At 47.7% G+C, this 13188-nt stretch overlaps 1 protein-coding gene across 2 annotated transcripts in view; it reads left to right on the top strand.

The window, feature by feature from the left end:
- The window catches only part of HDAC3 (histone deacetylase 3), a 30792-nt gene that overhangs the window by 2973 nt on the left and 14631 nt on the right, over positions 1-13188 (top strand). The window contains exons 2-3 of one of the 2 annotated variants that reach the window (XM_038413029.2): positions 6054-6136; positions 10963-11105. In XM_038413029.2, coding sequence (XP_038268957.1) covers positions 6054-6136; positions 10963-11105 — 226 coding nt within the window. Of the gene's footprint in view, positions 1-6053; positions 6137-6532; positions 7416-10962; positions 11106-13188 lie in introns of those variants that run through there. The other variant, XM_038413031.2, reaches the window with a different exon arrangement.

The raw sequence follows: 13188 nt of genomic DNA, 5'->3' as shown, positions 1-13188 counted from the left end.
GGCCCTGGGTGGGTGGTGGAGGGCAGGGAGTGGGCTTTGAGTGGGTAGGGGACCGGGGGAAGGGAGCAGGTGGTGAGTAGGTGGTGGAGGGCAGGGAGTGGGCTTTGAGTGGGTAGGGGACCGGGGGGAAGGGAGCAGGTGGTGAGTGGGTGGTGGAGGGCAGGGAGTGGGCTTGAGTGGGTAGGGGACGGGGGAAGGGAGCAGGTGGTGAGTGGGTGGTGGAGGGCAGGGAGTGGGCTTTGAGTGGGTAGGGGACCGGGGGAAGGGAGCAGGTGGTGAGTAGGTGGTGGAGGGCAGGGAGTGGGCTTTGAGTGGGTAGGGGACCGGGGGAAGGGAGCAGGTGGTGAGTGGGTGGTGGAGGGCAGGGAGTGGGCTTTGAGTGGGTAGGGGACCGGGGGAAGGGAGCAGGTGGTGAGTAGGTGGTGGAGGGCAGGGAGTGGGCCCTGGGCGGATAGGGCACCAGGGGCGCAGGGAGCGGGCCCTGGGTGGGTGGTGGAGGAGGGCAGGGAGTGGGCTTTGAGTGGGTAGGGGACCGGGGGAAGGGAGCAGGTGGTGAGTGGGTGGTGGAGGGCAGGGAGTGGGCTTTGAGTGGGTAGGGGACCGGGGGAAGGGAGCAGGTGGTGAGTGGGTGGTGGAGGGCAGGGAGTGGGCTTTGAGTGGGTAGGGGACCGGGGGAAGGGAGCAGGTGGTGAGTGGGTGGTGGAGGGTAGGGAGTGGGCCCTGGGCGGATAGGGCACCAGGGGCGCAGGGAGCGGGCCCTGGGTGGGTGGTGGAGGGCAGGGAGTGGGCTTTGAGTGGGTAGGGGGACCGGGGGAAGGGAGCAGGTGGTGAGTAGGTGGTGGAGGGCAGGGAGTGGGCTTTGAGTGGGTAGGGGACCGGGGGAAGGGAGCAGGTGGTGAGTGGGTGGTGGAGGGCAGGGAGTGGGCTTTGAGTGGGTAGGGGACGGGGGAAGGGAGCAGGTGGTGAGTGGGTGGTGGAGGGCAGGGAGTGGGCTTTGAGTGGGTAGGGGACCGGGGGAAGGGAGCAGGTGGTGAGTGGGTGGTGGAGGGCAGGGAGTGGGCTTTGAGTGGGTAGGGGACCGGGGGGAAGGGAGCAGGTGGTGAGTGGGTGGTGGAGGGCAGGGAGTGGGCTTTGAGTGGGTAGGGGACCGGGGGAAGGGAGCAGGTGGTGAGTGGGTGGTGGAGGGCAGGGAGTGGGCTTTGAGTGGGTAGGGGACCGGGGGAAGGGAGCAGGTGGTGAGTGGGTGGTGGAGGGTAGGGAGTGGGCCCTGGGCGGATAGGGCACCAGGGGCGCAGGGAGCGGGCCCTGGGTGGGTGGTGGAGGGCAGGGAGTGGGCTTTGAGTGGGTAGGGGACCGGGGGAAGGGAGCAGGTGGTGAGTGGGTGGTGGAGGGTAGGGAGTGGGCTTTGAGTGGGTAGGGGACCGGGGGAAGGGAGCAGGTGGTGAGTGGGTGGTGGAGGGTAGGGAGTGGGCTTTGAGTGGGTAGGGGACCGGGGGAAGGGAGCAGGTGGTGAGTAGGTGGTGGAGGGCAGGGAGTGGGCTTTGAGTGGGTAGGGGACCGGGGGAAGGGAGCAGGTGGTGAGTGGGTGGTGGAGGGCAGGGAGTGGGCTTTGAGTGGGTAGGGGACCGGGGGAAGGGAGCAGGTGGTGAGTGGGTGGTGGAGGGCAGGGAGTGGGCTTTGAGTGGGTAGGGGACCGGGGGAAGGGAGCAGGTGGTGAGTGGGTGGTGGAGGGTAGGGAGTGGGCCCTGGGCGGATAGGGCACCAGGGGCGCAGGGAGCGGGCCCTGGGTGGGTGGTGGAGGGCAGGGAGTGGGCTTTGAGTGGGTAGGGGACCGGGGGAAGGGAGCAGGTGGTGAGTGGGTGGTGGAGGGCAGGGAGTGGGCTTTGAGTGGGTAGGGGACCGGGGGAAGGGAGCAGGTGGTGAGTGGGTGGTGGAGGGCAGGGAGTGGGCCCTGGGCGGATAGGGCACCAGGGGCGCAGGGAGCGGGCCCTGGGTGGGTGGTGGAGGAGGGCAGGGAGTGGGCTTTGAGTGGGTAGGGGACCGGGGGAAGGGAGCAGGTGGTGAGTGGGTGGTGGAGGGCAGGGAGTGGGCTTTGAGTGGGTAGGGGACCGGGGGAAGGGAGCAGGTGGTGAGTGGGTGGTGGAGGGCAGGGAGTGGGCTTTGAGTGGGTAGGGGACCGGGGGAAGGGAGCAGGTGGTGAGTAGGTGGTGGAGGGCAGGGAGTGGGCTTTGAGTGGGTAGGGGACCGGGGGAAGGGAGCAGGTGGTGAGTGGGTGGTGGAGGGCAGGGAGTGGGCTTTGAGTGGGTAGGGGACCGGGGGAAGGGAGCAGGTGGTGAGTGGGTGGTGGAGGGTAGGGAGTGGGCCCTGGGCGGATAGGGCACCAGGGGCGCAGGGAGCGGGCCCTGGGTGGGTGGTGGAGGGCAGGGAGCGGGCCCTGGGTGGGTGGTGGGGTGCAGGGAGCGGGCCCTGGGTGGGTAGGGGACCCGGGGGTGGGGGTAGGGAGCATTGCTCTGTGGAGCTATAACAAACTCTCTCTGAGTTTCACTTGCATCCAGAATCATCTCTAGAACATTAAGAGGACTTTCACATAACCAACCCCCTTTCAGGCAAGCTGCTACGCTCCATGGTTAAAGGGTTGGAGGAGGCATGCTCTTTCCCTCTGCAGCTTTTCTCACTGGCTATGTGCAGGTTACCACACACAAGCTTAGGAACACTTCCTTCTTGGAAAGAGAAAAGGAGTACCAGTGGCACCTTAGAGACTAACAAATTTATTAGAACATAAGCTTTCGTGAGCTACAGCATCCGATGAAGTGAGCTGTAGCTCACGAAAGCTTATGCTCTAATAAATTTGTTAGTCTCTAAGGTGCCACCGGTACTCCTTTTCTTTTTGCGAATACAGACTAACACGGCTGCTACTCTGAAACTTCCTTCTTGGGTTTCAGTTAAGTCCAGAACCACCTCTGGGACAACTGAAATATCCTCAACCATCATAGGCTGAGAGGTACCTTCTGTCTGCTCCACAGACAAAGGACTGGAGATACATTCTCCTTCATTAGGCACACTGCTATTTGCAACAGATAAAAAATTGGAAACAGTTTTTTCTTCAACAGAAAAACTGTTGCCTTCCAGAAACAGTGGCTCATCACACTGAGCTACTTTAAGCACATCACTTTTACATGGTTCAGGCTCACTTTTACAAACTTCACTTGCCAGCAATCCAGCACCCACCAGAAATCTACCCTTACTTTCCTCAGTTAGGGCTTCAAACTGACCCAGTTTACATTGCTCTGAAGAAATGTTTTCCTGAGCTGCTTTTTGCACTTCCTCTAATTCCAGATTCACTTCTGAGATATGACACACCTTCAGAAATTTCTTCACTATATAAACTGCTTTTCTCCCTGGACAAACAGCTATTTTCCACAATCCCAAGGCTAGAGAGACACACTCTTCCTTGTTATAGCATACCTGGTTAAACACCCCCTCTTCAAAAAAATCTCCCTGTTAGCTACAGATAATACAGAAGATTTACATTCATACTTTTTCTGGGACTGGGTTATGATGTTACCCTGATTAAACATAGTTACCACATCATTATTAAATAACAAACCAACATTCTTATAAACTGAGCAGATTCTGTCTCCATTATTGTCGTAGAGAGGAGCTGGGCTTCCACGATAAAACGGTTCCTGCTGTTATTTCATTATTTTGATTTGGAATTTCAGTCTGGCAACTTGAGTCTCAACTTGCAGCTGCTCCATTCGAACTCCTGTGAGATTCTCTGGCTCTCTCCTCAGCTTCTTTTTCCAGCTGGGCCAAGGCTTGCTTCTCTTGCATCTGGAGTTCTGCCATTTCTCTCTCGTGCTGAAGACACTGGCTATCTCTCATGCCTTGCAGTTTTGATTGTCGATCACTCATTGTGACTAACTTTAACCTTTAACACTTTCAGTATCAAAATTTTAAAATTTGGAATAGCATGAAGTTCTGATCCAAAACGCAAATGGTCTGGTTCTGTGGATCCTGCCAAGACTATGCCAATGTGACTTGTGGTGCCTGGGGCAGCCCTCATTGGAAATGCCAAGGTCAGGGCAGGCTGCAAAAGGGAGAGCAGCTACTCCCAAGACTGGTGGGTAACACTGAAATTAAACTCTCCAACCAGTCACAGACTGTGCTTCTGATCCCCCACACTGGCTATCAAGAAGCAAAAAAAGAAATCACACTGCCCCATGTATTGCATTCCAGTTCTCTGGCTCCCAATCAGCACCTAGATCTAGTACAGTGAGAAGTAATTTTAAAACTCTGCTCACATATACAAAATGTTCTTCTGACCCCAAAGGCTCAGCCATGTTACCAGGTCAGTATAGGTTTGGATCTTAGCCAAAATACCATGCTGCCAGCCAATCCTTTAGTGTCAAACAGGGGAGGGCAAACTTTTTGGCCTGAGGGCCACATCTGGGTATGGAAATTGTATGGTGTACCATGAATGCTCATGAAATTGGTATTTGGGGTGCAGGAGAGTGTGTGGGCTTTGAGGTGGCCAGAAATGAGGAGTTTGGGGTGTGTGAGGGGGCTCCAGGCTGGGATCAAGGGGTTTGGAGGGCAGGAGGGTGCTCTGGGCTGGGATCGAGGGGTTTGGAGGGGGATCAGGGCTAGGGGAGGGGGTTGGGGCATGGGAGGGGCTCAGGGGTGCAGGCTCCAGGTGGTGCTTACCTCAAGGAGCTCCCGGAAGCAGGGGCATGTCCCCTCTCCGATTCCTATGCGGAAGTGCGGCCAGACAGCTCTGCGTGCTGCCCTGTCCACAGGCGCCGCCCTTGCGGCTCCCATTGGCTACAGTTCCCAGCCAATGGGAGCTGCGGGGGTGGTGCTTGGGGTGGGGGGAGTGTGCGGAGCCCCCTGGCTGCCCCTAAACATAGGAGCCAGGGAGGGGGGGACATGCAGTTGCTTTCAGGAGTTGTATGGAGCTGACCCCACTCCCTGGCTGGAACATGGGAGCAGGGCAAGCCCCAGACCCTGCTCCCCAGCAGGAGCTCGAGGGCCGGATTAAATCATCTGGTGGACTGGATGTGTCTCGCGGACCATAGTTTACCCACCCCTGGTCTAAAACTAAAGGTTTATTATAAAGAAAAAAGAACAAGAAGAGATCTGTTAAATAGTAAAACAGTCACATACATACAAAGACTTCAAAGTCCATATATCGGGTTCCTAGCAGTATTCGTGAATTTGTTGGCTTGAAAGGCCCTCTGGAATACATCCTTAGCTTGGATGGGTCATTCAGTCCTTTGTTCAGAGCTTCAGTTTGTAGGAAAGTTCTGCCAGAGGTAAGAAGCAGAATTGAAGACCAAATGGAGAAGATGCAGCTGTGTTTTTATAGTCTTTTGCCATATGGCTTATGCTTCCTTTGTTTCAAACACAAACTGACCAGCCCATGGCTTGGAAGCCTTTTCTGTCCATAGACATGCATCCTTGCTGAATCCTCTGGCTTCTCTCAATGGGTCAGTTGTATAGCTGCTGGTGCTTAATGGGCCATCAAGCAGGCTAGGCAGTGCTAATGCTAAACTGTCTGTGTGTGTCACCCACAAACATAGCACAATTTTGAAAAACAGACATACATACGTATCTATAAACCATAATACAAAGGTGATATAAACACATAAATGAGATTATCATATCTGGCAAATTATAACTTTTGCAGATATCTTACATGGCATGTCTGGCATAACTCATTGCAATTTTACAATATTGGTATTCATAATATTCTGAAGTGTCCCCCAGATTCCATACAGCATCACAGTGTTCCTGTGTATGGGGTGGGGAGCGGAGAGGGCAGGGGGAGCGAGCCCTGTGTATGGGGGGATGAGGTGGGAGAGGGCAAGGGGAGCTGGCCCTGTGTGTGGGAGGGTGGGGGTGGGAGCAGGCAGAGGGAGGTGGTTGTGTGTGTGGGGCGGGGAGGGAAGAGGGCAGGGGGGGATTAGGGGGGCGCAGAGAGTGGTGTGTCTAGCTATGAAGCCATTGTGTGTGATCCGTGGGTGCTGACGGTCTTCTTTTTTTCTTTCCAGGTGCAGGACATCCCATGAAGCCTCATCGCTTGGCACTGACCCACAGTCTGGTGCTTCACTATGGGCTCTACAAGAAGATGATTGTAAGCCTCACGTATCTGATGATGCTGAGACTCCCGTTTCAGTGGAGCAATGTCTGTGCCTGTAAAGCCCTGCATATGCTGCAAACATAACCACGTTAAAATACGGTTATGAAATATGCTTGTCTGAACCATTTTATATTATGGCTTATTCTTGCCTGTGTACACAAAAGTCATGGAACTGTATTAGGATAGAACGTGGTTCTCTATGGGCAAGCCCCAGACCCTGCTCCCCAGCAGGAGCTCGAGGGATGCTTTAAGCCAATGGTTTTCAACCTTTCCAGACTACTGTACTCCTTTCAGGAGTCTGATTTGACATGCGTACTCAAGTTTCACTTCACTTAAAACTACTTGCTTATAAAATGAGACATAAAAATACAAAAGTGTCACAGCACACTATTACTGAAAAATTGCCTACTTTCTCATTTTTACCAAATAATTATAAAATATATCGATTGGAACATAACTATTTCAGTGTGATACTTGAGCATCTTTTTCAATAGAGAGCCTTGTGATTCTGGTAGGCAGTGAAGTGACAGCAAGATTTAGGTTTTTCTTCCCATTAAGTATATTCCTATTCTTTGTCTTGGTGGCAGACATAGCCGAAAATGAGACTGCACAAATATATGTTGATGCAAAAGAAAACAGAACATCCAGAGCATGGTTCCCAAGGTTAATGTACTCTTTCTGTACTAAACACCAGAACTAGGTTAGTGTGGAGTCATTAAACTTCATTTGCAGACTGTGGTCTGAGGAGAACTCAAGAAGATTTTCTTGCTGCCTGGCAGACGCGTTACTGCTGGTAACATCTGATCAGATGATTGGGTTTCTTACCCAGTTGAGTTGAGCTGAGTTGGGGAATGAGTTGAATGTTGGGGAAATAATTTTGCTGTGCTCAATTTCCCCTGTTCAGATCTCATGAAGCACTGGAAAACAGGTAAAGTCTTTGTATCGACATTTGGACTTCCAGAATTTAGTTTTATTGATATAAGCTTTCGCTTTATCATAGAGATTCAGATTGTTAGCGTTGTGGCCTTTCATGGACAATTTAGATCATTCAGTTTGCTAAATATAGTTGCGAGATAGGCAAGTTGAGCTAACCACAGAGTGCTGTTAAACACAGAAGCAAGAGGGGATTAATTATCAGAAAAAAACATGTTAACTTCTGTGCATAATTCAAACTATCTGTCAAGTACTTTCCCTCTTGAAAGCCAGTGAACCTCTGTGTGAAGCAACAGTTGCTGATGTTCTGACTCCATCTCTTTACAAGAATGTGAAACAGGTGAGCATTGAGTGGCCTGGACTTGATAAAGGTGACAATTTTGACAGACTCATTAAAAACTGTATGCAGCTCAAAACTCATCTTTTTTGAAGCAAATTCTCAGTGCCCTGACTGCAAGGAAGGACTTTCTTTCCTGATCTTAGCTACAAGCCTGTTGCCTCTCTTGGTCATTGCAGTGGCCCCATCAGTGCAGAGAAATTTGTATAAATTCCAACTCCTATTGTGGTTTTAATAAAACATCAGTTTAAAAATGTACTCTCCATACTTTATCAAAATAGTATGTGCTTGTTGATAACAGTGGTTTCAGGGTAGCAAACGTAAGCACTCAGCTGAGCTTCTCCACTAATATCCGTGGACTCATCAAGCTGAAGGGCAAATGTTTTTGCCATTTTAAGTTTCTTTACAAGTTGAGAAACAATATCCTCAGCAATTTCTTCAATTCTCTGATACAGTGTCATCTGATAAGGGCATTTCCTTGAGAGTATCACCTGCTTTTTTAATCAAGCATGTTTACTGCAAGCACCACAGTGACAGGCAGAATAAGATCTTTGATTTTGCTACAAGAAAGGAGGCAGCATATGAAACTTTGAGTGTGTTTGTAGAAATAGTTGAAGTTTTTCATTTTAAGCTGACAAGTCTGGAAGTCAGAAAGCTTTCTCTGAATGGCAGTCCTAGCTCCAACTATAATATGAATTTCATCTGTAAGGGTAGATGTGCCTCTGTCCCATACGTATAGTACTATCATCTTATAATGGTGACCTAGACAAGCCTAGCTTCTTCAGATGCTCCTACATGTTCCTGGGTTTTTGCATGTCTCGGTTTGGATTTTTCTTTGCACCTCCAAGAGTCTTTTTTTTTTTAAATTCTATCTGGTTCTTTGTTCTGCAGGAGGCTTATTTCTGCGTTAGTTGGCTCATGGTTAAATCAGTCCCACAGGCCCTGAGTCATTGGAGCTAATAGTTCTGGTGTTCTTCTGGAACAACTCGTAAGTGAGAACTGATAGGGACCATATTGAGCCATTGCCTCTTTCTTGCCTGATCCATCCCAGGAAGTCTCCTAAAGGAGAATATGCATACAGAAAATACTATTCCTTATCCAGGCCAACATACAGTTCTTGCAAATTATTACAGGGCACATCATATTTGTCACAATGTACCATCTGGCGTCAGAAATATATACTCTGCAACACGAGTGGGTCATATGGATTAAATAATATTTCCACAGCCAAAGATGATGTACCACTTAAGTGTTGAGGGGAAATGCCAAAAATACATGATTTCAGATGTGGATTTCAAGATACCCGTTTGAAATTGTGAGGTAATTATTTTTGTAAATAGCAACCAGCCATGCTAGAAGGACACTTGTTGGTCTCCATTTGTACCTTTCACAGAAGAGCTACTGATTGGGAAGAATAGCTTATTTGATAGGCCTTAACTGTGAATTCCCAAACTTCCAACGTTTGGGTTTTTTAAATATAAATGATTTTGCTTCCTGGCTCTCTAATCTTTCTTTTTAAAATGATAACATTCTTTCAGGTTAAAAGTTTGATACTTTCTTAACCTTAAGGCCAGTTTAAAAAACTCTGTGTGGGTATTTCATAGATTCATAGATACTAAGGTCAGAAGGGACCATTCTGATCATCTAGTCCGACCTCCTGCACAGCGCAGGCCACAGAATCTCACCCACCCACTCCTATGAAAAACCTCACCCATGTCTGAGCTATTGAAGTCCTTAAATCATGGTTCAAAGACTTCAAGGAGCAGAGAAGCCTCCCTCAAGTCAACCATGCCCCATGCTACAGAGGAAGGCGAAAAACCTCCAGGGCCTCTCCAATCTGCCCTGGAGGAAAATTCCTTCCCGACCCCAAATATGGCAATCAGCTAAACCCTGAGCATATGGGCAAGATTCACCAGCCAGATACCCAGGAAAGAATTTTCTATAGTAACTCAGATCCCATCCATCTAATATCCCATCTCAGGGGATTTGGCCTGTTTACCCTGAATATTTAAAGATCAATTACTTACCAAAATCCCATTATCCCATCATACCATCTCCTCCATAAACTTATCAAGTAGAATCTTAAAACCAGATGGATCTTTTGCCCCCACTGCTTCCCTTGGAAGGTTATTTCAAAACTTCACTCCTCTGATGGTTAAAAACCTTCATCTGATTTCAAGTCTAAACTTCCTGGTGGCCAGTTTATACCCATTTGTTCTTGTGTCCACATTGGTGCTGAGGTTAAATAATTCCTCTCCCTCTCCTGTATTTATCCCTCTGATATATTTATAGAGAGCAATCGGATCTCCCCTCAACCTTCTTTTAGTTAGGCTAAACAAGCCAAGCTCCTTAAGTCTCCTTTCATAAGACAAGTTTTCCATTCCTCGGATCATCCTAGTAGCCCTTCTCTGTACCTGCTCCAGTTTGAATTCATCCTTTTTAAACATGGGAGACCAGAACTGCATACAGTATTCTAGGTGAGGTCTCACCAGTGCCTTGTATAATGGTACTAAAACCTCCTTATCCCTACTGGAAATGCCTCTCCTGATGCATCCCAAAACCGCATTAGCTTTTTTCACAGCCATATCACATTGGCAGCTCATAGTCATCCTATGATCAACCAATACTCCAAGGTCCTTCTCCTCTTCCGTTACTTCTAATTGATGCGTCCCCAACTTATAACTAAAATTCTTGTTATTAATCCCTAAATGCATAACCTTACACTTCTCACTATTAAATTTGTCAGTAGTGCTCTGTAGTTGCATGTTTCCATAGGCTCACGTCGTACTTCAGCTATTTTTTTTTCCTGAAGCTACTGAGTGTTTTAGTTTAAAATCTGTGAAATAGAGGATAGACACATTTGTGCATATCTGTAATTGTGGAGGCTTGTTTTTGTGCATCAAATAGATGAGTAGTTCTGTTTTGCAGCTCCGTGGGTTTGGCTATGCAGGAAAATTTACCAGAATAACAATAACAGTATAATTATACCGATATAGCTATACTGGTATAACTCCCTGTGAGGTCACTCTTATTCAGGAATAACCCTGTCCACATGGGGAGTTATACCTGTGTACTTATTTGAATACATTTCCCCAGGTACACAAGCCCATGCTTTCTCCAATTTTTTTTAAAAGCAAAAATTTCTTAATTTTGTTAAAAGTATACATTTTAATTAGAGACAGAAAAAGAAAGACAAAACTTAAGGTTCTGATTAATCTCAGAGCAGCTTAATTTCATCTCATTGTACATATGTAGTATTCTTGATTGTTAACTTAGTTAAAAGTGTACTTTAATATGAAAAAATGCAATGTTGGCAAATTCATATTGTTGTGAACACCATCTCTTGAATCAATCCCTACTTTCCTGACCACTTTTTATTTAAAATTTGCATGACACTTGTTAAGCTGAGCACATAGTTGAGCATTTTTAGACTGACACAGTGATTTGGGGTATTTGTCTATTTTGAGTTAATTTGGTGGTGAGATTTGTGGTAGCCAAGGTAAACCCAACTCTGAGCAGGAAATAACTGTTGTGTGTCCTTCTCTTGGAGGTTTTTAAACCATACCAGGCATCCCAGCATGATATGTGTCGCTTCCACTCGGAGGATTATATAGACTTCCTGCAGAGGGTGAGTCCCAACAACATGCAAGGATTCACCAAGAGCCTCAATGCCTTCAATGTGGGTGATGACTGGTGAGTATATAGCACCTAGCAGGTGAATGGGAAGCACAAGGGTTACAGTAATCTCATGTGATTACTTGTTGTCATATGTATGCATCATAATGGTTCCATTAAATGTATGAATTTTACATTTTTAACTAAAAAAGCCCTGCAGTTTAATGGAGCCATCAAGATGTTGCACACACCTTATTGAGTAACTGTTACTGCTGTAAATCTTCCTCTCCCTCCTCTTAATCTCTTTGAGTTTCAGTTGTTAGGTCTGAATCTAGACCATAAGCTCTAAGTTAGGGACTGTAACTTTACTTGGGTTCGTGAGGCTCCTAGCTCTTGAAAACTTGGACAGAGGTTTTCAAAGGTGGCTAATAATTTTGGTTGCCTCAGTTTTTTGGGTGCCAAACGTGAGAAAACTTAAAGATTCTGACTTTCAGAAAGTGCACATAAACTCTGAAAATCAGTGTCTCAAACTTTGCACCCCAAATCACTAGTCAATTTTGAAAATCTTGACCTCAAGCAATAAATAATAGGATAACAGTACAATACTGTATACTAGTATTCCCACTAATCAGTGAGGACAGGATGAGAAGTGATGAGATTTAGTTGTGGGAGGCAGAGGCTGCTATCCTTGCTTTTCCATAGTTTCCTTCTCTCCAAACTGAATAAGCCCAGTGTTCTTAAATACACTGTCTGCTGGGAGTTTCAGCTATTTGCAGGACTATATAGTGCTGTAGATGCAGGTCAGGCTGCCACCTGCTTTAGGGTGAGCTGATCTGTCATTCTTGCTCTCCATTGGTGGCCATATAACACATTTTCACAGACCTCCCCGGCCTGCACTCCTATGGTAGTGGTATTTGCTTTCTCCCTCAGCCAATCCTCTCACTGAGTTAATTTGACTGTAGTTCTACTTTTGTGAAAACAGTGTGGTCAGATACAAGCTCTGGGGCCTGTTAACAAGCAAAACACATGGAAACAACAGATTTGAGGTCTATATTTTATTTCTGGTAGATTCGCAAAAAGAAAAGGAGTACTTGTGGCACCTTAGAGACTAACAGATTTATTAGAGCATAAGCTTTCGTGAGCTACAGCTCACTTCATCGGATGCATTTGGTGGAAAAAACAGAGGAGAGATTTATATACACACACACAGAGAACATGAAACAATGGGTTTATCATACACACTGTAAGGAGAGTGATCACTTAAGATAAGCCATCACCCACAGCAGGGGGGGGAAAGGAGGAAAACCTTCCATGGTGACAAGCAGGTAGGCTAATTCCAGCAGTTAACAAGAATATCAGAGGAACAGTGGGGGGTGGGGTGGGGGGGAGAAATACCATGGGGAAATAGTTTTACTTTGTGTAATGACTCATCCATTCCCAGTCTCTATTCAAGCCTAAGTTAATTGTATCCAGTTTGCAAATTAATTCCAATTCAGCAGTCTCTCGTTGGAGTCTGTTTTTGAAGCTTTTTTGTTGAAGTATAGCCACTCTTAGGTCTGTGATCGAGTGACCAGAGAGATTGAAGTGTTCTCCAACTGGTTTTTGAATGTTATAATTCTTGACGTCTGATTTGTGTCCATTCATTCTTTTACGTAGACACTGTCCAGTTTGGCCAATGTACATGGCAGAGGGGTATTGCTGGCACATGATGGCATATATCACATTGGTAGATGCGCAGGTGAACGAGCCTCTGATAGTGTGGTTGATGTGATTAGGCCCTATGATGGTATCCCCTGAATAGATATGTGGACAGAGTTGGCAACGGGCTTTGTTGCAAGGATAGGTTCCTGGGTTAGTGGTTCTGTTGTGTGGTGTGTGGTTGCTGGTGAGTATTTGCTTCAGATTGGGGGGCTGTCTGTAAGCAAGGACTGGTCTATCTCCCAAGATCTGAGAGAGCGATGGCTCGTCCTTCAGGATAGGTTGTAGATCCTTGATGATGCGTTGGAGAGGTTTTAGTTGGGGGCTGAAGGTGATGGCTAGTGGCGTTCTGTTGTTTTCTTTGTTGGGCCTGTCCTGTAGTAGGTGACTTCTGGGTACTCTTCTGGCTCTGTCAATCTGTTTCTTCACTTCAGCAGGTGGGTATTGTAGTTGTAGGAATGCA

The sequence above is a fragment of the Dermochelys coriacea genome, chromosome 8 (genome assembly GCF_009764565.3).
Source record: "Dermochelys coriacea isolate rDerCor1 chromosome 8, rDerCor1.pri.v4, whole genome shotgun sequence".
Lineage (NCBI taxonomy): Eukaryota > Metazoa > Chordata > Testudines > Dermochelyidae > Dermochelys > Dermochelys coriacea.
The sequence above is the reverse complement of the archived record's forward strand: the minus strand, read 5'-3'. Positions and strand labels throughout refer to the sequence as shown.